This window comes from Physeter macrocephalus, chromosome 9 (genome assembly GCF_002837175.3).
Source record: "Physeter macrocephalus isolate SW-GA chromosome 9, ASM283717v5, whole genome shotgun sequence".
NCBI lineage: Eukaryota > Metazoa > Chordata > Mammalia > Artiodactyla > Physeteridae > Physeter > Physeter macrocephalus.
In genome coordinates, this window is record NC_041222.1 from 96112972 (window position 1) to 96138483 (window position 25512).

General features: G+C 41.4%; 1 protein-coding gene across 1 annotated transcript in view; it reads right to left on the reverse strand.

Annotated features, from left to right (window-relative positions):
* EBF2 (EBF transcription factor 2) overlaps positions 1–25512 on the reverse strand; it is a 194055-nt gene that overhangs the window by 13966 nt on the left and 154577 nt on the right. Inside the window, exons 9-14 of the mRNA XM_007127693.2 lie at positions 25054–25184; positions 24000–24126; positions 4450–4538; positions 3048–3113; positions 2787–2964; positions 292–477 (exon numbers count right to left, since the gene is read on the reverse strand). Coding sequence (XP_007127755.1) covers positions 292–477; positions 2787–2964; positions 3048–3113; positions 4450–4538; positions 24000–24126; positions 25054–25184 — 777 coding nt within the window. The remainder of the gene's footprint in view (positions 1–291; positions 478–2786; positions 2965–3047; positions 3114–4449; positions 4539–23999; positions 24127–25053; positions 25185–25512) is intronic.

Consider the following 25512-nt stretch of genomic DNA (forward strand, 5'->3'; position numbering starts at 1 on the left):
AAATAAAACACCACCCCTGAAAGTGCCTAATGAGGAGTATACAGAACGTTAACTGAATTGGAATCTTAATTCCTCGCTCTCGGGAATCGTTTCACTCCTTTTCTCTCCCTTGAAAGGCTTTGAGTAACCAGATGAGCCCAAGTCCACTAAAGGAAAAGTACAAAAGGCAGGAAGGACCACTCCTCCGTGAGGCAGTAAGATGTTGGAATGCTACTCTCCCTCAAAAGGCTGAAGAGTAAAACCCAGGGATAGAGAGACAGGGAGAGCTGGAGGGATGGACAGGGCACTTACTTCCGTAAGGGGAGCCTGTAGGGGAGCCGTTTAGAAATCCTGGAGATCCTGGCACACCCAGGTTGGCCATAGGGACGTTGCTGTAGCCGTTCATACTGTTACTGGAGGTGCTGTAGTTAGACTGCTGAGGGGTGGAGCTGGAAGAGTAGCCCCGCGGAGAGATGCTGCTTGTGTTGCGGATGTATCCTGGACAACAGAGAGAAAGCCCAGATAAATGAACCTGTACACACACACACACACACACACACACACACACACACACACACACCACAGACCAAATATGGCAGCATAGGTCCACATGGCCCCCAGTCTATAGAATTCCAAGTTGACTGTGGGCTGTAGTGGACAAGTCTGCAGTTTGTCTTCAAACTTTTTATGCCTTCCTGTCTCTTCCCCGTCTCACACAAAACCATATCCCTGTAATTCCCCCCCTTCCTCCTCTTTAGCATTGGCAGTCAACATTTCCAGCTCACACCAAGGAGTGAATGACTAACGGCCGTGTGCAGTGACGACATCTCCCAAACCCTATTTCATGTAACGCTAGAGCCCTCTGAGATACTGATGGGTATCACTGAGAAAAGCATTCTGCGGTCCAATAAAGCTTGGCAGACGGTGTGCACCGTAGCATATTGAAGATTCGTATGTGAAGGGCCTGGAGAATAAATAAACCGCTTTAACTTTGCTAACCTAGTGTTTCCCAAATTGAACATAACATAGCATCTTTTCTGGGTGTGATGGGGAAAAGGCATCCTAATAACATTTCGAGAGGCACTAGCACTCTGAAGTTCGCAGCTGTAGAAGTCTGAAGTTGTTACCATGCCCTGCTGTGTGGGGTGGGGAACATTTTCATTTAAAATGCACTGATAAGTTCATCTAAATGGGCTGTTCTTTCGAAATAATGCCATTTGCAGCAACATGGATAACACCCGAGCTTATCATACTAAGTGAAGTAAGTTGGAAAGAGAAAGACAAATACCATATGATATCACTTATATGTGGAATCTAAAACATGGCACAAATGAACCAATCTGGGAAACAGAAAGAGACTCACAGACATAGAGAACAGACTTGTGGTTACCAAGGTGGAGGGATGGATTGGGAGTTTGGGGATAATAGATGCAAACTGTTACATTTAGAATGGATAAACAACAAGGTCCTACTGTAGAGCACATGGAACTATATCCAATCTCCTGGGATAAACCAAAATGGAAAAGAATATAGAAAAGAATGTACATATGTGTGTAACGGAGTCATGTTTCTGTACAGCAGGAATTAATGCAACATTGTAAATCAACTACACTTCAATTTTAAAAAATAAGTTAAAAAAATAAATAAATGGGCTGTTCTTTGACCAAAGACTTGGAAGCATCAGCAATCGAATGCACGGAGATCCAATCCAGAGTGGGATGGGTCCTCCCCATACTTCTGAAACCCCAGCACAGAGACCTCACCTAATCTATCCTGAAATAACCCACAAAGGATAACTGTCTCTAAAGCTATTTAAGAAATGACCCAAATTTAGGGGGGAAAAAGAAAGGTAATAATATGTCCCACCCATATTTCTGTAAGAAGAACTCACCCTGAACATGAGACCGAGGGATTCCCTTGCAATGGATGATAGAATTAGAAATAAAACTATCCCAAGGTTAGGTACATCCGCAGAAATATGTACTCCTTTTAAAAAATGATTTATGATACATTTAGCACCTTAATAAAATCAACCTCAATGACAAAAACCTTTACTCAATACGCTTTACATGTAAAAGCACTGTTAACTGTGTTGCTGTATTTATATATTTGTATACATTTGCATATATGTATGAGATAATACACAGATAGAAGTTACCAAACAAATCTAAGCCATTCACCCCTGGCACTAGGAATTTGGGTGTAATTAACAATAATAGCAATAACTCAGCTGCTTTCCATTATTCAGTTTGATGATCACAATAGCAGAAGTGTAGATTTTATTCAAAGAATACCTGCAAATCTAGTTTTGGTAAGCCTAAACTCTTCTAAATTCACAATACTTAATCTTATTCTTAAATGTTTCCAATTAAAGGATTCTGCCAGGTACCTAAAGAGCTCAAAGTCTAACAATACACCTAATGTTGAGATAATCCAATGATTGCATTGCTTATCTGGGACACACTCTTTTTTTTTTTTTTTTTTTTTTTTTTTTTTTTTTTTTGGCGGTACGCGGGCCTCCCACCGCCGTGGCCTCTCCCGTTGCGGAGCACAGGCTCCGGACGCGCAGGCTCAGCGGCCACGGCTCACGGGCCCAGCCGCTCCGCGGCATGTGGGATCTTCCCGGACCGGGGCGCGAACCCGTGTCCCCTGCATCGGCAGGCGGACGCGCAACCACTGCGCCACCAGGGAAGCCCGACACACTCTTTTGATGGCATAAGAATCAAGCTTTAACTCCTTCCACTCCAGCAGAACCAACCTTTTAAATGTATAAGATGTTTGACTTTTGACTCTGAGAAAGGTAGTACCTTGATTATTTCCCTGTGTTGACTCTGAGATGCTGACCCCAAGCTGGCTGCCGTAAGAATTGATGCCCATCATGCCACTGTGAGCTGGAGAGCTGGAGAGAGCTGGGATCTGGCTGGGGTTCCTGGGGACACTGTACAGGGCTTCAGCGATGTCTGCGGCACGCTTCAAAATGATGTCCTACAAAGTGGCAGGTTGAGGTGAGTGTTTTTCTCGAGCAATAAGAGTTAAACTCAAGAGAGTGCAAAACGCGAGCACCTAACCTGGTTATTGTGTGGTGTCCCATAGAGCGCCTCCACCAGATCTGCAGCTCTTTTCAACAGCATTTCCTAGAAAAAGAAAAGAAAGGGTGGGACATAAGCAAAGGTAAAACCCAAAATGGCCAACACAAAGGAAAATTACATATAAAAATCGAAAGTCCAGGCATCCCCCTAAAGTGTAAGTAACCAGCCAAGAGGTCCTATATTTGGTTTGACAGGTAGAATATAATCACACGTATGAATCCCCCTATAAATGCGTATCTACGTGAAATACTTCTCGATAAAAGGGCTCCATAAATTGTTTGGCTACCAAAACAAAACACAACCAAATTAAGGGTAAAGTTGGCTAAAATTAATAACGTCATGGGAGTTCCATTAAAAACTACTTACAGACCATTCCATTCAAAAAATCTGGTATTCTAATTAACCAAATAGTCTCAAAATGATTGATTGACCTGAGTTTAGCTGCTTGCCAAGGAGTTGTCCAGAGTACTGAAATTATCTTGGCAATGCCTTCTGCAAAATTTTACTCTAATAAAGATGAATTCTTTCAGTAATATTTCCCCCTGTTCACTTTAACCAGAGAGAATTAGTAATCAGGAATCCCTTTCCTCTCATTTTGTTTTTTCCACCTTCTGTTTTTAACAGCCTTTTAAATTGCTATTAACCTACTTTCCAGATATCATCTAATTTAATGGTAGGGCTGGGGATTTTTCCAAGAGGAAAATAAAGGTGCGACGCAGAAGCAACTGCGGTACTTGAAGTTCACTCACACTACAGAAAAGAGAACATGGCATTTTATAATGTATGTGCTTAAAATGTAAATAACAATGTTAAAATTTCATAATTTCTCATTAATTAATACCTAAAAAATTGACGTATTTTTAAATAAAGAAAGCTAAAATAATGGGCCAGATTCACTATATAATTTTTGTGAGCAAGTTCATTTGAAACGGATACATTTCATAGAAATTATATATGGATGTGTTTTTCACTTCCTTAAATATCTGTGTACGTACTAGGCCTTCAGTGAATACTTGATTGTGGATTACTATGTCCCTGTAATTACGGGTAAACAAAATTATGTTTAAATACAAAGGAATGGGAACTTATACTTTTAAGCAATTATACAATTATTTATTTTCATAAAGTTGGCAATGTTTTATAAGCTGAATAATTGTAGTGTGTTTGTTTTATAGGCCCAAATTTTCAGATTTCATATTTCCTCAGAGATTGATCATAGCATATTTCAGTTAGTAGATATTTTATGCGCATCTTGTATCTCCAGCTTAGCCAAATTTCAATGCCTAATTTAATTTTAAAGGGACTTAAGTCGCTAGATTTATCTAAGTTTGCTGAAATTCTCCAAGAAGGTTTTCACATGTCATTTTCCAAAGCATTTTACCTTAGCTAATCTCTCAGGATCTCCAGGATGCCTTGGGATGACTTTCTGCAGTCTCTGAAAGCCATAGTCTATGGTGGGTTCATTTAAGGCTGAAAAACAAAAGTCTTTTTGAGTATATAAACTGGCCATAAAGCAAAGCTTCTAATTAAGTCTGCCATGGGTAATAGAAAGGTCTCCAAATTTCAGGATTATTATAATTATTTTATCATTTCTGCCTTAAGTACACACACTTATCATTCTCTTCTCACTCTCAAATAATCAGAAACATTACACAATCAACCATATCCCATCCCAGTTTCTTAGGAAGACGAAAAAGTACCTTTACATGCTTTTCCCTTCTTCCCTCTTTGCCTTCTTCCCCAGTATACCTTCATCATCTAGTAATTCTCCTAAACATCACTTTTTCTTAATTATGCCCTTAAATATTTATGTTCATACATATATAAACCTTCTGTGAGTTTATGCTCAGAAAACCCTCTTCTTATACATAATAGACTTTCAGAATTTTCAATTATGTTTTGTTACACATACGTTCACTTCATGTCAGGCTTCACCAGATACTGCCAAGTTCCATAGGAGCAGAATTCACACTTAGTTTGTTTTGCCACTGTGTTCTCATTGTTGGAGACAGAGCCTGGCACATAATAGGCACTTAGTGTCAGCAATTGTAAAACGAATGAGTGAGGGAATGAATGAATGAAGGACCTATTTTGGCATTTCTACTGTGCTAAAGAGTTTTGGGGGTTGATTCCTTTAGCCTTTGTCCTTCTTTCCTCTCCTCCTTTACTTTTTAAAAATTTGTTGCTTATATTTTATGGTTTTAAAATTAATACATGATCAAAGTAAAGAAAAAGATATAAAGGGTAAAATAATAATCACCTGCACTCCCATTAGGCAGCAGTAAACACAGGAGGGTGTATTTCCTTTTTAATCTTACTTTTTGCATATATGTTTTATAAATATTTGTTTCTTTTATTTGAACTCCCAAAGCAACACCTTTTATTTAAATAAATTATTAAAAATTTTTAAATATAGAAGCAAAAATAAAATCATCCATAATCTCACCGTTTTAGAGATGATCTGGGTTAACATTTTTGCTTATATCCTCCAAGATTTAAACACACACACACACACTTAAAATTATTCAGAGCATACTATTCACACCATTACATAACCTACTTTTTATCCATTTAACAATATATCAAATATTTCCCTAGGTTATTAAGTATTCTTTTATAACATTATTTAAAATTCCTGCATATTTTTCCATGACACGGTCTATAATTTATTTAAATGGCTTCCTAATGTTTGGCATTTAACATGGTCCTAATTTCTCACTATTATAAAAATCAGAGCAAAAAGTATCCTTTGTGCATAACTTTAATTCTTTCAATTGGAAAATTCTAAGAATTAGAATTACTGGAGCAAAAATTATGATTTATATTTAAGGCCTTTCACACTTACTGTCAAACCACTCCTCAGAAGAACATATAAATTTATACTCCCTCCAGCAAGGCATGTGGTCATTTTAACTTACATTTTTTTATTCATCAGTGAGGCTGACGTTTTTTTCTTATACTTGCTGATCATTTTAATTTTTTCTTTTATGAACTGCTTATAATACTTTCTGCACTCTCTTCTGTTGAGAATTAGGCCTTTTTTTTTTTTTTTTTTTTTTAACTTGTAAAAACACTTTACATGTTAATACTTTTAACACTCTGTCACCATGTTACAACGTTATGTCCAAATTTGTCCTTAGGTATTACAGGTAGAAAGACCATCCCAACTCCAAGATCTGGCAAGTACACATTCACACATTCACACACACACACACACACACACACACACACACACACACACACGGGGTGGGGGGGTGTTGCATATACATACATATACATATACGAATTCTTTAGGTCCACCAGTAAAATGTGTACTGTTCATCGTACAGGTAATAAGTTTTTTGGTTTTCATTTTTTGCTATGTATTTCACTTTCTGTTGATTTTATTGTGAATATGATTACTCCCTCATCATATTTTCTAAGAGTTTTACTAGCGCCTAGAAACACTTTGGTTGTTATGTGTCTGCACAGGCAGTGTGTGTGAGGGTAGTGTGTGGTAGTATATACTGTAGTCATTAAGAGAATCAGCTTTAGAGTCAAGTAGATCTTGGGTTTAAATTCCAGCTCCATTAACTTCTGTGAGCTTCTGTTTAAAATCCGTCTCATGGGTTTGCTGTCAAAATTAAATGAAACAATGTATAGCATGCCCCCAGCACAGTTCTTTGCAGGTAAAAGATCTTAACCAATAGTAGTTGTCTCTTATTTTGTAACCAAACCCCTGACAGATGTACTTATTTTTTCTGTTCATTCTTAGGCTTGTACATTCAGAGCATCTATATGTGATGATCATTTTGTCTCCTTTTGATAAGTATATTAATTCCGTTTCGTTCTCTGAATCCCATTCTTGTATTGGCTAAAACTTCCCAAAAAGTGTCTGAAAAGAGGATGATCGTGGATATTCTTGCTTTTTTTCCTTTAAAGTGGGAATGACACTAACACTTCAGCACCAAATGTGATGTTGGCTATTTGAGAAAGCTATTAGTTACCATGTTTTGATAAGGGCTTTTATCAGGACTTCTTAGAATTTTAGGAAATTACAGTCATACGAATTTTCTCCCTGGACCAATTTAAATTGTATTTTAGAGTAGATTTCTCAATATTTCACAATTAATCCTTGACTCATGGATGTGGTATATAATTTGCTTACTATACTTCCGAATACAATTTGTTAATGTTTCCTTATGATTGCTGGTGGGAGGATGAAATCCATTACATTACTGAGAAGAGTGCCTGGCACATTTTAAGCCCTCAACGAGCGTCTGTTACTATTATTGTTGCCGGGGATTTGTGTGCCCATGTTAATAACTGGGACAGTGTGAGTGGTGTCGTCGGCTTCTGAATTTTTATTTTATACCAGCTTGGAAAAATAAATTGAGGGGCTTCCCTGGTGGCGCAGTGGTTGGGGGCCCGCCTGCCGATGCAGGGGACACGGGTTGGTGCCCCGGTCCGGGAAGATCCCACATGCCGTGGAGCCTGCGCGTCCGGAGCCTGTGCTCCGCAACGGGAGAGGCCACAACAGTGAGAGGCCCGCGTAACGCAAAAAAAAAAAAAAAAAAAAAAAAGAAAAAGAAATTGCGAAGCTTTCTATATTTTATCCTATGCACTATAAAACTCATATTGCATGGATATTATCTCTTGACTCAAAGTTTGAAAGAACCCCTGTGAAACTGCTCTTGTCAAAGTCACCAATAACATCTTAGCCAAAAGAAATTGCGAAGCTTTCTATATTTCATCCTATGCACTATAAAACTCATATTGCATGGATATTATCTCTTGACTCAAAGTTTGAAAGAACCCCTGTGAAACTGCTCTTGTCAAAGTCACCAATAACATCTTAGCCAAACCAAGAGGAAATTTTCCATTCTTATCTTAAACTCAAGTGAGCATTTGACACTGGAAAAACTCTCTTGCTGGAAATACTTCCACTCATTGGCTTTCTTGAATGCACGCTGCCCTGTTTCACCCCTGCCGCTCCACTCAGGCGATCGCAACCTACTTTGAGGACTGCTCTTCCTCTGCCTATCTGATGCTTCTTGCTGCCAAGGCAGTCTTCTGCTTGCCTATCCATTCTTCCTCAGCAAGCTCGTTAGTGCCCCCAGGATTCCCATGTCAGGCTACCTGCTATTACAAATCTTTATTTCCAGTTCAGATAGCTTGCCCAAGGTTCAGCCTTATTTATCCAAGTATTGGCTGGAAATGTCCACCTGGATGGCCCGTAGACTCCTCCCATTCAAGATACCCCAACCTCATGCTACTCACACTGAATAGCCATGAGCCATCAAGAAATCATGCATTTCATTAAGATTTTAACTGTTTTAGCATAGAATCTAATATAGTATTTGTTTAAAATTTCTAATCTCCTATTTATGACCCTCCACACCATCCGTCACCCCGCACCAACTTTGTTACAACGTTCGGAATAGTCCTGTTTCTAATTTTGTCTTCCTTTAGTTCCAAAGAGAATATCCTAAAATTTCTAGGTGATTGAGTATTAAACTCTTAATTATTTATTCTAATTAATTGCACTGGATTCAAAAAGGTGGCCTGCAGAATATCTGCCTTTTGAAATTTATTAAGTTTTTTGTGAATTCATATTAGTCTTGTCTGTTTTCCATGGGAAATGCTTTCAATGTATTATTTAATCTATCTTTTTGATCATATTATTTAACATCTTTTATACATAATTGCTACTATAAATTTATCCTTCCACATGTTCCTTGTATGTCTAATAGGTTTTTAATGTATATGTTTTTCTCTAGTGATTAGCAAGATGCACATCCTATTTTAATTTAAAATAGTCCCTCTGGCTTTCTATAAAAGTATTTTATTTTGCCTAATTGTTTGAGTCTATGGAGCCCCTCCACATATAAAAAAACCTGTTGCTTACCCTTAACCTCCCCACCTCATTCTCTGTACTTCTGCATTTTTGTTGATGGTTCATCCTCTTCAGCTAATATTCCTATTATTAGATTTTCTATGATCTGTCCCTTTAAGACATTAATTTTCATGTTTATGTTAAGCTTTGTCATCGTATTAACAATAATTCAGATACTATATGTTTAACCGCTTTTTCTGCTGACCAGTGGTCCTGTGGTACCATAACTTTTCCTTTCTTGCATTCCTCACTGATCAGTTCTCCAGCAGTCAGGTTACCTCAGTAGGAATAAGAACTGAATTCTGTCAGCGCCCTTGAAATAAGAGAATGTCTTTCTGTTTTCCTCACATATTAAAGACAACTTCTCTGGACATGGAATTGTTGAGTGTACTCTTTCCATTCAAGATCTAGTTTCTGCTGTGTCGCTTGTTCTCACTCTGGGGGAGGGAGCTGGGAGGTTTTGTCAGGGTTTCCCCCATTATTTCCTGGCCCAGCTCTTCTTTTCCCACGAGCGGAATGTCACACATCCTCCAACACAACCCCATCTGCACACATCAGCACAATGGCACAAAATTTCTGGCATATTGATGAGACCAGCCTAGCTTCACGCACGAATACCAGATTTCCCTTATTTTTATGTTTTCTTGAAAATATTCTCCAATATATCCTGGGGATGGGGGCCGATTAAACACTTGTACTCAGATTACCATCTTACCCAGAAACACATGTAAGAATAGCTGTGTGTATAATTGGAAGCATTCCGTAAACCGTTTTTTTTTTTTCTTTCTCCACTTAGCACTATAATGTCAGCAATTTCTGAAGACTTTTTCTTTAATAGTAGGATTTTTAGTGGCTATAATACTCAATAATGAAAATTGTTACGATCTCTGTTAGAATGAAGGTTTTACTATGTTACAGGCATTATGCTAACGCCTTTTACATATATTAGCTCATTCAATCCTCATTACAACCCTAAGACATGGATTTTATCCCCATTTTAAATGCACCTCCAGGCAGTAAAGGTGGGATCTGTACCCTGGATTCTATCATCTCAAGGCCTGTGCTCTTCACCTTTTCTGCTGTAGAACCAGAGATGTCATTCCAAGCCCCCGCTAGATATGCCGGCAGCCCCCGGGCCAAAGGCTACCCCTCTGGCCTTCGCCACTGGACTGGAGTTGGCCAAGGGCAGAGTGTTGAAAGTGGCCATGCTACCCTCTGCTCCCACCCAGCCACTCCCTGCACCCCCTGCCCCCTCCCCAGACTCCTTCTGCAGCTTCCAGCAAAGGGCAGATCAGAGAGTGCAGACCTGCCCAGAACCCTGAGGGTGAGAGAAGCCCCATTTGGTATCAATCAGCAAACACAAACGGCGTCCCAGCGCTGCGGGGTGAGCAGACTTAGTGAAAAAGTGGTCTAAATCAATCATAGCCTCGTCTTTTTTCAAATATGCACCATTTCATTACCTAAGATGCTGATTTTCTTACATGGAGAAAACGGAAATTTTAAATATGGGTATACTCACACCGTGCTGAGCATCAAGTACGGGAATAGCCCATAAGGCAGAGAATCTGGCCACCCTCCCCAAGGTCCCCGCTGTCTCCATGACTGTCCTTGTCCTTTCTCTTCCATCTGCATGGGCGACAGGTTCTCGCTCCCTCTCACTAGAGCCCTAGCGGTCCACCCTCAGCCGCCGCTATAACCTCCTTATTCCTGGGTCCTTCCTGCCGCGCGCAGAGGTATCTGCTAAAGCTGGGCTCTAATCGGCGCGCCTAATGCTTTCTCTCTCATAGACTTTATCACACGGTTGTACCCACCGTCGTCCCTGTTAGATGAAAACCCCCAGGACACAAGGGTGATGTCTGGTTCATCTCGTCTGCCCTCCCCTCCTCGCTCCCCACCTAAGTCAGAAATAGCAGACTCTCCTGACCACACTGGGTTAGCAACTCACGTTTTAAACTGAATAAGCAAAACAGACATACTCATCTATTTCTCATGTTGAGTGTTTTCTGGAGGCTCCTGCCAAACTTCACAGGCATAACCTGTGGATGGGTTCTGTGTGTATCCAAGATGAGAAAGACAGTGACACACACCGTCACGTATATCTATATGGACAGGGAATAATCACACGGATGTGCCTGTGAACACACACACACACACACAGACACACACACACAGACACACACACACACCCCATGCCACTTAAGTGCAATTGTGAAGTAAAAATCATGAAGTCCAAACCGTTTACTGAACACCAAACTGTAAGAGGAAAAATCAGTCAGTCCCTCAAGGGTTCAGCCTTCAAAACATCAGGATTGCACTGGACAACTTTTACTCTGGTTCCAAACTCACGTCGCATCAGACCAGTTGTTTGGCCTCCTATCGCTTCAGCCTCACCTTGAGTCCCGACTTCCCCCCTCCCCCCTCCCCCCTCCCTGGGTGCTCTCTGACTTTTCAGGCCTGGTGTGAGCCAAGTAAACCTCAATTAGCTAATGAGGTGCCCGAGACCAGCACCAAGACTGTCTCTAAGGGCCAACCAGATCATTAACTGCCATCATCAGTGTGAATTTACAGCCTCTGCTACCACATGGAGTGCGGGGATGGTGTGAAGTCCTGCTAGCCCCTTGGCTGACGGGGACATAGAGAAATGCTGGCAAGGCAAAAACACAGTAAATTAAAAATAGGCCTCAATGTATAGGCTCTATTTATCTATGTCTTTCTTTAGTAACATAACATTAAGGTAAAAGGTCATATCCCCACTGAAATATAATTTATATTTACCTTTTATTAAATAATTATGGCATGGCATGAAGTTAAATATTACAGAAGCTAATCAAGGGGGAATTCAATAGAGAAAACTCAGACATGAGAATTTCGCCTTTGCTATACATAGAATGTCTTAATCCTCCACTGGGAGTCATTCGGGTTTGCTTAAGGAGTTTAATAATACACATTTCAACTGCCACAGAATCTAAATCCCATTTGGATCAGCCTTGGAAAAACTTCATCAATACCTTGAGATTTCATAATATTTCTCCTGAGAGCTTGGATCTTACGTGTCATTTCTTATTTTGACTGCAGGGATAATATATGAGGTTACTTACGTATCTTGGACCCAACGACTAGATATAAACTATAAGCAATGTGTGAAGGGTTCCTTTTATAAGTAGATAGTATTTAACTAAAAATATTTAACCCTGGGAACCACTCATTTAAAAAAAAGCTGGCTGTTGCTCAACATTAATTTTCCCAAAGCGTTGGTGAGATGGATAAATTCTATATGATTGTTTTTCCTTAGGAGGAGTCACAGAGAGAAGATAATGCTTACCCCAGCTTATGCCTCTACTTCTGTTTCCTAGAAATAGAGGGAACACTGGCTAACATGGAAGGGGGACTCCTGGTTAGAGTTCTGGTCAACCCTCAACAAAGACGGTGTTGACTTTGCAGGTAGGTGGTCATTTCTGCCATTGACCAACAGAAGTACTTATCACAAAGGTGGCAATATCAAGGGCCGATTGAGTTCCTTTACAGAAATTTGAGAAGAGACCAAGAAGATGATGGGGTGAGGGAGATCTGAGTGTTCTGGCAGGCTGCCACTCTGGGATGTTGGCCTGGGTTGCAGCTTTCCTCACTAGTAAGTCTTCAATTGGAGCCTAGGACATTGCAGAGTCTATGGATGGCCATCAAGAGGCCAACAAAAGTCTAGAAGTCCGAGCCTAGTTGTGTGTCTGCAGCTATGTGCGTTTATCTGCAGCAAAGGATCTTCACTTCTATCACAGAGACCACGGGCCACTAAGGGGTCCAGGACACAGAACTAGACGATCTCTCCAGTCCTAAGTCTAAAGTCCAACCTTCTCCAAGAATAAAGAAAGCAATGGAGAAAGAATCCTGCTCAAGAAAACTAAAATCTGTGTAACGCGACTGCCAGATCAGAAGATGGACTTTTTTTTTTTTTTTCTCACTGTCGTGGCCTCTCCCGTTGCGGAGCACAGGCTCCGGACGCGCAGGCGCGGCGGCCATGGCTCACGGGCCCAGCCGCTCCGCGGCACGTGGGATCTTCCCGGACCGGGGCGCGAACCCGCGTCCCCTGCATCGGCAGGCGGACTCAACCACCGCGCCAGCAGGGAAGCCCATAAGATGGACTTTGATGTGCCGGCTGAGGAGGAAAACATGCGTGAGGAACACCGCTCCCTACAGCTCTGGTCAAAGACATTTACTCTCTATTGACAGGACAGGAAGGAGTAAAACAGCCTTGTTTGCCTGGGGAGGAATATGCATGCACACAGACTAGCTCCTGCCCTCATGCCACCTGTAGGATGTCTCCATTCTGCTCTTCCCTCAATGTCTATGTCTTCAAAGTGCTTTGATCTGAACATATTGATTCCTGTGAGGTCTGCCTTCTTTGTGCTATGATTTTGGTTCCTCTCTTTCTCTCCCAGTCCTTCCAATTTTCTCATCTATTCATCTTCCTTCTGCCATACTCCTCAGGTGTCCAAGATTCAAGGCTATGTTCGATTGGCATTTTAATGCTCCCAAGTTAAATAGTTTCATAGCGTTTGATGGTGTGGTAGAGATAAAGCGGGCCTTTTCCTGGGATGCCTTAATTCCTAACCCTGACCAATCACACCACCTTCAAGGGCAGGTGGACTTTGCTTTATGTCTCTGCAAAAACAAAAGGTTGGGCTAAATGGCCTCTAAGACCCCTTGTAAGCTCTTGCATTATATGATTCTAAGACTGTTACTTATTTGGTGCAATGAAATTCTTCCTTGAGAAGTGGAGATGGGTGGAGTTGAGGCCATGGGCTGTTGAATTCAGTTGTCTTTAACCTTTGCTACACTGAAATCTCTCCCTACATCCATTTGTTTCAATGTAGCAAAGGTTCAGTGTCACCAGTGTAAAAAGAAGAAGAACAAAGATAATATAGGAACACATTATTAAGAGGTGGTACCTGCCTTTGTGGATACAGGAATGAGAACACGAGGTGAGAAATAGCAGTGCACAAGTGAAAGATTAGACGGAAGCCTTTGATATTTAATTTTAAATGAAATATTAATTTAATATTTAATTACGCTTTGGTTTCAAGAAAAACTGCAGCAGCAAGACAGATTGTTTGAAGAAGGGAGTGATATACATGGTTAAGGAGACAACTGTAAAAATTAAAGATAAATTTCAAGGGTAAATCTAAATGCCACCACAGAGCAGTTATGAATATGCTCTGCTCTCTGTAATGTGTATTTAGAATATTATAGCTGAGACCACCAGGCCATTAAGAGGCTGTGATGTCTCTAGTGAAACAACAGCCCCCTATTCTGGGGCCTCCAACGGAGACATCATTCCTCAGACTCAGCCGAATGATGGATCCGAATTTTACGGACAGTGGGAGTTTTAACTTCAGTAAAGCTACAGGCTACCAGAAGGGCTCTTCATGCAACCTGTTTCTAGTGCAAACCAGGAACAACTGGTACTTGGGCCCCTTTATGATATCCGAATTGGGTATTTTTAAGTAAAAATCAGATTCATTTCTTAAATGAGATTTTTTTTTCAGGATAATGCTATAAGAAAAAAAAAGAAGAAACGTGAAGTGGGTGAGCTATTAACAGTTGCCATCCAGCGTGCACATCTGTGCAGTGCGGCTCAGTGGAAGCAGGACCCCACGCCCCATGCCCAGCCTCGGGGAGGAGGCTGTGCAGGGTATGATGTGGGCGGCAGGGCTGTGGAAACATCTAGGCCTCCCATTTCTCCTCCCAACTGCTGCCTGGTTTTGGCCCTTTTCTTGTTGATTAATGCTTTCGCCCAAATAATGAACAGGGAAGTCAAATGCATTTGTTTGTGCTAAAGGACTTGAGGACACGGGGAGGGGGAAGGGGAAGCTGGGACGAAGTGAGAGAGTGGCATGGACATATATACACTACCAAACGTAAAATAGATAGCTAGTGGGAAGCAGCCGCATGGCACAGGGAGATCAGCTCGGTGCTCTGTGACCACCCAGAGGGGTGGGATAGGGAGGGTGGGAGGGAGGGAGACGCAAGAGGGAAGAGATATGGGGATACATGTATATGTATAGCTGACTCACTTTGTTATACAGCAGAAACTAGCACAACATTGTAAAGCAATGATACTCCAATAAAGGTATTTTTTTTAAAAAAAAGTAAAACATAGGAATTGTTCTGGGAAGGAGGTGAGTTGACATGGATCCTTTGGCTTCTACTTGTGTCTCCATAGCCAGGGTGTTTTGTCAGCTTCTAAGTTCACTGCACACCTTGGGAAGCAGCTCCTGAGCCTGCACCTGGGCCAGCTGGGCCCTGTCGGCCTCTCCTTTGAAAGCCTGTTTCCCCTTCAGCCCACTTGCAAACAGCACCCATGCTCTCGGGCTGCCTTGGCCTACTCTGTCACCTAAAAACCCTGATTTCTAATCTTGACCCAGATATGAAAGGCGTGATATGGTGGGTCTTTCAAGAAGAAGCCACCTTTTACAGAAGAGAAGGCATGCAAAAGCAAGTCCACCCTTGATCAAACAGCAGTGAGGAAGGAAGCTACCAAGAACTCATCCCAGGAACTCTGTATCCCACAGCCAAACACTTAGAATAGTAAATTTTGCTCATATTTGTATATTCCTATACAAAATACCTTTGCATATCTACGTAATTTCATCCTCCCAGTAAGATAGGTATCTTCCTATTTTTTAGGTTAGAAAACTAAGGTGAAGAATAGTTAGGTGATTTGCTGGAAAGTTCAGACTCAAATTCAGACCTCTAAACTCTGTGTCACTGACTGTCTTCCATTCCAATGCTAAGTTTTCTCAAGTTTAATAACAAACTGGAGTTCATACTTTTATGCCTTCTGCAATTTCAGTTATTCATGAAGAGGATAATTTCTGTGACTTCTAGGGAATTCAAAGCACTTCATGGGCTCTAAGCCTACATATCACACTGAAATAGAAATATCCATTTAGCAATCTGGAACACTAGGGCACGGGTAAGGCATCCTCTGAGCCCCCCTCCATGCTCACTGGCCAGGCCTGTCTCCCGTGCACTTCCTCAGAGTAACAGCCAGAGAGCCAAGGCCACTGGCATTTGCCAAGTAAAACTCCGGATGAAGCCAAATAATGGCCTTAACGTAATTTCTTCGAAGAAGCTATACACTATTGGTAAGTAGCACAGTTCAGTGGTTAAGAGCACAACTTTGGGATAAGGCTGCTATGTTTGGACCTAGCTTGGTGACCTTACGCAGCAGGATTCTCATCTATAAAGTTGAGATATGAGTGGGACCATTAACACGGGAAAAGGTGGTGATTATATGAGCTCAAAAGACAGAGCCTGGCCCTACGTGCTCAGTAGACGACAGACGTGATCACTGAAGTACTAGCACCATTTTTTTTTCTTAGAAGTTCTGTCTGAACTTAACCAGCAATCAAATGTGAAACCCAGACTCTGCAAAAGGTCATAGGAAGATACTGCAAAGCTGTGCACATCTACCCCTCAGTGACCTGCCATCCACTCGTGCATCATGATTTTTCACTGGTTTCTGTGGATGGTACAGATTTTTACAGTTGTAGATGGTGGAAATTCTACCCCCAAATGCCTTGTTCCAGACTTTCTCTCCCTGCATCCTCAAGACAGACAAGAAGTACACTGAACAACCAATAACCATGGTCCCACTGGGTGCCCCTACCAGGATTCTATTTCTGCACTGCCAGTTTTTTGTAGAAAAGTCTGCAAGGGGTGTAGGGGATCTCGTCCCTCCTAAGCCTTGGCTGGTACCATCTCTAGGTCTCAGACCAGGCAGAGGAAATGGGACCTTTCTGGATGAGCTGGATCCTGGTGTGGATCTCTTGACTCTGCAGCAGCAGGCTGCACTTTAGCAAATCGTGGTCGGAGGAAAATAGACCTGCAAAGTCACATGTGTGAAGAAAACGTGTTGCTTTTCAGAGCCCTGATGTTGTTTATGCTGTACTTGGCAGCAACAACTGTGGGAAAGCTGATTACTGCATTTTGTCTAATTATACCAGGTAAGTTCCATCTAACAGGCTTGGGTTTATTGTGGTGCATCCTTGGATACAGGAACCATCAACAGTTGGACCATGAACCATAAGATGTGTGTGGTGGGGTGGCGGCTGAGGGAGGGGAGGTTTTCTGGAGGCTGCCTTCCCACCTCCTGCTTTTTGAGTCTCTTTCTAGAAGATTCCACCTAAGAGTAAATACGACCGTGTTCGTGTTGTCAGTCTCAAAAGAACTGCCCCGTGTTGTTGAATACTTTACAAGCCAGGAAGTCACTGCAGCAGCCTGATGAGCAGGACTCAGGTTTCCCAAACGCATTTCTTTGTTTAAAACACAGATTCTCAGACCCTCCCAGAAGAGCACAATTCGATATGTCTGGAGCGGGGCCCAGCATGATTCTTATCCTCAGCCAAATTCGGGAAACATCTATGGGTCATAGTGTAATTAGCACCAGAGCTTTACAGATGAAGAAAATGAGGCTCAGAGAGGTGAGGTGACTTGACAAAAGGACAAACAAGACATGGATGACACAGCCCACATCCAGAAGCAGGCCTTGTGTCTGAGTCCGCTGCCCCTCTTAGATTCCATCCCATCCCGGAATCTCACTCCATCCCCACTAAAACCCTCTAGGTTCAGGGTTTCCCTTTCCTCTGGAATCAATGTGATATTTTCCACCTCACCACGGAGCTGAGTGTTGTGTCTCAGGCTTCAGTGGTCTCTGAAGCATCTTCCTGTAGTAGCACTGGTTGGGACCGGAGGAGCTGATTCCCAAGGGGCTCACAACGTGTGGCTCTGAGGCCAGGCTGGCTGGAACGCCTCACAGGGAGAAGGCCACCACGATCCTGAAGGCTCCCTGGAGGAGGCCCCAGCCCCATCTTCAGTCACCAGGGGAAGCCACTGCCTTTCCAGCTGTTGGTCTAGGATTCCCAATGGGTTGTAAATTAGCTTTTCCATGTTAGTGGCTGCTAGCTGAGTGGACCAGAAAAGAGACCACCCATCCATTTCCCGTGGTGTCTGGTCCCCTCTTTGGATAACATCAGCCGCTTGTCTCCACCAACCCGAGTCGCATTCGGCCCAGGAACCTCAAAGTGGAAGTTTTTAGGGAGAGTGAGCAGGCTCCTGAGCTATTCTGGACCGTGTTTGTATTTCTGTTTTCTTCTCTGACTGCGAAAGCGTATACTCCTGCATCACCCCTAACTGCCTCCCAAGGTCCTTCCTTCTCAAAGGCGAGAAGGATGAAGTTTCACTGCTTCATCTGGAAATACTTTCTTTGTACCTAAAGAATCAAGATTGCCGATGTGTGCTGTTTCAGTATTTAAACGTGTGATGCTAATTTCTTATATATTTTCTTCATTAATTTTTAGCTTAAAATTACTTCATTTTGTTAGAAAATAATAAATATAAGTAAAGAAAATGAAAAAAATTAAATAATAATATCAACATCCAGAAGCCACCATTAGTATACCACAACTTAGTATGCAGGCTTTCACACCTTGGGTTTTTAATGCAACTACTCTTTTTCATATATATATATATATATAAATATAATATATATATAATTATATTCTATATAATTATTATATATTAATATATAATATATAATTATATTATATTTTTTCATATATATGAAAAAATTATATATATTTCATATCTATATAATATATATATATAAAATTGGACCATACTGTACATACAGTTTTTAAGCTTTTTAAAAAAAAAATCACCAACATCTTTCATGTAATTAAATATCCATCCACAGCATTACTTTTAATATCTAAAATGTGTTTCAGTGTAAGGATGTTTTGTTATTTATTTAATGAGTTCCCTAATGGACACTAAGCATGCTTTTAATTTTTCACGATTATAAACAGTGCTCCAATGAACAACCTTCAGGCAAACTCCATTATTTCCCAAGTATACATTCCTAAAAGTAGAATTGTTGAGCTAAAGGGTACATACACTTTTTTAAGGCTAGTACCATTAGGGGACTCCCCTGGAGCCATCTACCTTCCTAGAGTAGGATGTTAGAAAGTCCCCACTTTCTTCTAATTTTGCCATCCTAGGCATTTTCATTTGTTTAAAAAAAATCTTTGCCAACTTGATAGGAAAAAAAAATGTTATCCTGTAGTTGCCTTAATTTGCTTTTATTTGATTATTAATGTGGTTGGGATTTTTAAAAACATGCTTATTGCTTGATTATATTCCTTCCTGAATTAACTCCTGATGCTCCTTGCTAGCTTTTTAAAATTAATCTTTATTGGCTTATAGTTGCTTCACAACGTTGTGTTAGTTTCTGCTGTACAGCAAAGTGAATCAGCTATACGTATACATAGATCCCCTCTTTTTTGGATTTCCTTCCCATTTAGGTCACCACAGAGCACTGAGAAGTGTTCCCTGTGCTATATGGTAGGTTCTCATTAGTTACCTATTTTATACATAGTAGTGTATATACGTCAATCCCAATCTCCCAATCCATCCCACACCCCCTTCCCCCACCAGTACCTCGCTAGCTTTTAATTTGGGAGGGGGGGGATTCTGCTTAATTTATAAGATATCTAATGTTCACCTGGTTATCCACAACGTATATAACATAATGGCTGACAAAGAGTAGGCATAAAATGAAGTTTTCTGGACAAATGAATGAATCTTTTTATATGTAAGATAATATGTCATATGTAACAAATACTTTCCCAGTTTGTCCTTTTCCTTTTGATTTAATGAGGGAAACTTAGACATGCAAAAATTTTCTTTTTATGTAATAACATATTTACGCTTGGTGGTTTCTGTGTTTGGGATCAAGGTTAGCAAGCCTCAATTATAAGAATTTTTGAAATGCCTACATTTTTAATTAAAAATATTTAATTTAAATATGTTTCAGTTTATGATATGAAATTAGATATCTAACCTTTTTTTTTTAATGCTTAACTAGTTGGCCCAACACCGTTTGTTAAACGTTCCATATTTTCCTCATTGACTTGAGATGTCTCCTCATGCATACAAATGCTTCTGTATTTATACTATTCGTGTGTACAAAAACTGTTTATTTTTAAGTGTTCTCTTCTGTTGCATGACATTTCTATATGTTCCTGCAAAACCCCATATTCTTCTAATTATTGAAACTTAAAATAGGTTTTAAAGTCTGGTAGGGCAAGGCCCTCTCATTTTTCAAAATGCGGGATCCTACTTTAGCACCTTTACTTTTACAGGTGAACTTTTGTAAAGTTTCCCCAAATGTTTTGTTGGTACTTTGATTGGCATTGTGTTAAATTTATTCATTAATCGACATCTTTACAATATTAAACCTTCCCACCTCTCCGCCAGCTGGAAGTATTTTGTCCTTCCTCTGAACTCCCTTAGCACTTTATACCTTTTTAAAAATCACTTTTCTGAGCTATACCCACCCAATTTTTCAAACCTGAAACCCGAGAGTCGTCCCCTCCCCTTCCTTCCCCAACCTTCACCCCATCCAATCAATCATCAAGTCCCGTCAATGTTACCTCCTAAATTTCATCCACTCCTGCCTGTCCCCACCACCAGCACTCCAGTCCAAGCTGCCATCATTTCTGGCCGGGGCCACCACACTGGCCTCCAACTGACCTCCCTAGCTTCCAAGCCATTCTCACTGCTGCAGCCAGAATGCTCTTTTAAAAGGCATATCTGATCATGGCAATCACAGCTTTAACTATTCCAACAGCTCCCATGGCACTTGGGGTAGAGCCAAACAAGCAGGCTCAACCCTCTCTTCCCTTGAACCCAACCTCTCTTTAACATTCTTTCTTCCCTGTTCATAGTGGCCATCAAATATATCCCATGTTCGTTCCTACCACAGGGGCTTTGCACATACTGTTTCATGTGTTTGAACTGTCCTTAACCTTCCCTATCGTTTTAAGATTCCTCTGACATATATCCCCAGCATCCTATACAACTCGTCACATTTGTAATTCCTTGTTCAAGTCAGCCTCCGTGATGATAACAGTAATAGCAAGAATAATATTAATAATATACACCTTTTGAATAATAAGATACAGTTGCTCTCTATTTCAAATGCTTTACATGCAGAGGTGCTCTAGACCTGGTGTGTACCAGCTCATGAGAGCAGATGGTTAAATTTTCAGGAATGCTGTGAGCTAGCTGATGTCATACTGGGAGCTTGAAATCAGCCATGGTGAGAGTACCTGCACCATGGAAATCAGCAAATGCTACAAACCAATGCTCCCCCGCCACTTTCCCCTGGAGAGCTGGCTGTTAAACCTTGATCGGCACACCACTGTTGCCATGCACCGTATTAGTCAGTCCTCATCACAGGTCTGGAAGGTAGGTAGCCCATTTTCTAGATGGGGAAACTAAGAGGTTAAGTCACTCCTGCAAGATTTAAAACTATGTAGAGGCCAGCCAAGCTGTGCGTCCAGCCAGTCTGACCCCAGAGCATAAGCAGTTCACGCTTATTTCACTATGTCATAACGTTGAGGAAGGAAGGTTCCCCCTGGTCTGACTGGTCTGCAGTGTCCCCAGCACAGAGCACAGGGCTGAGCAGAAGGGGCACGTTCAGCTGATATTTGCTTCGGGAATAAGTCAACGATGTCTCAGCACATCAGGAAAACAGAACTATTTGCTGACACCGCATTGCTAAACAGAAGCCACCAGACAGGGTGGCCAGAGCCCTGAGTCCCTGTTCTGACTCCACATTGAATTCAATGCGCAAGTCACTTCTCCCTGGGTCTCAGTTTTCTCACCTGCGACAGAGGGGGTTTGACCAGATGCTCTTCGATGTCTCATTATCTCTAAAATGTTTGGATTTACATGTAACATAACATCTATTATTTTTACTGTTATGTGGGCTCCTTTTTTTTTTTTCTTTTTTTAAACATCAGGCTTATCCCCACCTCTCAGGCTGTCATCTGTTCTCTACCTGAGACACTTGCCCCCAATTCACTGACTGCCAAGTGCTAGTCTAGCTAACACTGGTGAACCAAACAGAAAACACAGCCCCGAGGAGGTCCAGGGACAGAGGAAATGTGAATGGAGAGGACAGGAGGTCAAAAAGATAAGGACGGAGGCAGACAGATTTCCACACCTGCGATACGTGTCTCTGGATACACGTCTCTGCTCGATGCCCCTTCCTCAGAGAGACCCTCCCTCATTCTCTATCCCGTCCTTGTCACTATCTGAAATTATATCATGTATGTTCTTGTTGTCTGTCTCCCCCTCTAGAATGCAAGCTTTATTAAGGTGGCGGGCTTTATCTTGCCCACTTCTATATCCCAGAGCCCAGAGCTGTGCCAGCCCATGGTAGGCATGTAATAAATGCTCATTTAAATGACTCAAAAACTATGTCCCTTTGGAGCTAGAATAGTAAATATTTTATTGCAACTGCCATAGAGTCTTCCACAGATCCACAAAAAAAGGTAACCCAACCAAGACGTGCCTATCGCAGAGAGAAAACCTCAAAGGCAAAATGTTAAATATATACCTAAAAATCACCCTCTTCCACCTACTCCTAACTGATATCTAACCTGACATTTACGCTTAAGAACAGGAGGTTAAGTCCAAATGAGAAAGAATACACTATAAAATAATATTATTAGAAATTCATAATATGTCTGATATAGTTTCTTGATTTCTATATTTCTTTCTTTCCCCTTATCTTCTCTTCAAAGTAACAATATTCTAGTTGCTCTCCCTGCCCTCAGCTGTTCCCCTGACTAACTCAGTCTTTATATATCAACAGCATTCGTTTTTCCTAAGGTAACAGCTTTGAGTTACTCTCCCTCACATAGGAACCTTCAATGTCATCTTCGATCTTGCCAAATTAAGTCCTAGCTCCCATACAAGGCCTTTTTTTTCATTTTTTAAAACTGCGGTAAAATACACATAACAAAATTTACCCTTTTAACCCACTTCTAAAGGTGCAGTTCAGTAGTGTTAAGTACATTCACTTGGTTGTGCAGCCAACCTCCAGAACTTCTGCATCTTGCAAAACTAAAACTCTGTACCCATTAAGCAACAATTGCCCCCATCCCCCCAGCCCTGGTAACCACCATTCGACTTTCTGTCTCTATGAGCACGAACTTTACATCAGTTCCCCAGGCTTTACTTCATGTGACCCTGTTTAATGTCACGTGACCCTGTTTTAGGCACCGTACAGAACTTTTGAGCTGTTCTGTGGTTTCCTTCCCTGCCACCATGCCTAGCTCATCTCAGCTAAGTTCTGGTATAAGTTCTACCTAAATGGATCCCCACAGCTGTTGAACCAGCCTTCTCTCCTCCAGATACAAGCACACGTCACCCTTTGCACCTTTGCACGTCAGAGTCCCATAGTTGAAACTCTCTTCCTTTTTCTCTTTACCTATCCAAATCCTCCCCATCCTTAACAATGGTCTTCAGTTTCATCTCCTTCTTGAAACCTCATCCCACTACTCTAGTCCACATTAAAGTCACTCTTCCTGAGACTCGTATTCCATTCGCTGGAAACACTAAACGTTTTGAACACTCTAACTCTCCTGCTGTTCTGTGCAATATACCATTGCCTCTTCCAATAGTTTCTAAATTTCCAAATAGGGACCATGTCTTCTATGTCGCTGTCCCTTTAACGAGGGAAAAAAGTAGTAGATACAATGTAGGCATTCAACAAATATTGAACCAATTAGATAATTTCTACTTTCATAAAATTTTAAAATAATTTGAATCACTCTGCAGCATCATTAGGCAACTTTCTTGAATCCTTTTCAAGAAAATTTAGTTATAGCCAGCAACTTTGTTGAATTTTTTAATCTGATTTGCTTGGATAAAAATCTAGCATGGTTCCAGCTGAATTAAATTCATAAGGATGGACTCCTGAAATGAGGTGCCATGACCGTCTCCCAGACTGCAGAAATTGCTTACATAAAATACAAATCTAGAATCAGGTTCACATGTCCCCCCGTTCAATGCCTATCACCCAGGCCGCACTTCCCACACCAGTAGAAAGACCTAGAAGAGTTAGAATGATTATAAAGTGTAGAGGTAGGAACTAGAGCAAAGGTGAACCAGGAGCCAGTCTCCCTCGGAATCATTTTCTCACCCACCTGTGTAAATGAACCTCCCTGGAGCTCCTTTGCAGAACTGTTTGGATTTATAAGATAATGTCACTTCTACTACTCCAGGAATGTGCCGAGGAGGAGTCTGCACTCTGATGGCATGAGGAGTTATTAGCTGAGGAACGAACAGGCAGAGAAATAAAATACCTATTATACAAGTTATCATGGAGATACTGAGCACAGGAGCATCTCCTGCTGCTACCCGCCTCCCCCATCCAGGGCAAACTGGTGCGCTCAGGACACCCCAGATGCTTTGAATGCCCTGTCCCCGTGTCTCATGTGTTTCTCTCTCTCACCCTGGAATTTCCTTTCAACCCAACCTGTCTACGCGTCCCTTCCTATGGGCCCAGCTCAAGTCCCTCTCGCCTCCTGTGCCCACCCAACCCCCACGCCTGTAATCATCCCCCTCCCTCGTTCCTACACTGCCATGACCTCCCAAGCTGATTTTGGCAATTTCCATTACAAACTTAGCACTGTTACCTATCTTTCTGTAACTTGTTTTGCTGTTTTTCCTCATTATCACAGTAGAAAAATTGGAAATTACAGAAAAACGAAGAGAAAAATGTTAACATCGCATAACCCAGAGACAACCGTTATTAATCTTTGGCATGCTTCCAGTACTTTTCTATGGTTGTGTGTTATAAAATTAGATTTTACATCCATAGATACCGTTGTCCTGTTTTTTCTTCACTTAGCATTATAGCGTGTGTTCCCTTTTCCTGTGTCATGAAAAATATTTCAAATAAAAGTTTTAAATGAATGATGACACTTCATCATTTAACCATTCTCCTATTATCCAATATCTATCCAGTTTCTAATTTTTCACAATTATAAACAGTACTGCAGTGAATATTTATCTTTTTAAGGGGTCCAGGCCTGCAGTAAACTGTGGCTTACATGTCTTTTAATCCTGGCGCCCCACTTATAACAGGTACTCAGTAGTGTGTGTTCATGCTGCTGACATTGCAGAATTACTCGTTTCTCCAGATCAGAACAGTCTTTGGGGCCAAGAAAATCCGGGAAGCACGTTGCCTTTGCTTACCTCGCTCCACACAAGCATAGTCCCGAACACCACTTGGAGGCCATCAAAGAAGTTATCCCCAATGATTATGACCATGGCCCCTCCGGTGGTCCAGCCTTCGCTCGGGCTAATGGCTTTGATGCATGGAGTAGCTAAGAAGATAGGAAAGAAAAAGTCAGGTTTGCCCTGTGGTGATTGAAGTTTGGAGTTTGGGGGCTGGCTGCTCCTGAAAGCTCTTGGTCGTCTCAGAAGTTCAACTTGAGCTTTGCTGACTTGCCATCATTCCCTAATCGGTTGTTGGTTTTCACCAGGTCATTAAAGCCTAATGAGTTGACCACTATATCTGAAAGCGGCTAATTGTGCAAAAGGTGCTTTTAAAACTCTGTTGTTTTTCCCCATATTTTTATAAGTTGATCACACTACAAGTGTGTAAATCCCTTTTCTCTCCCCACCTCCTCTGTCCCAAGATGTTGAGATCTA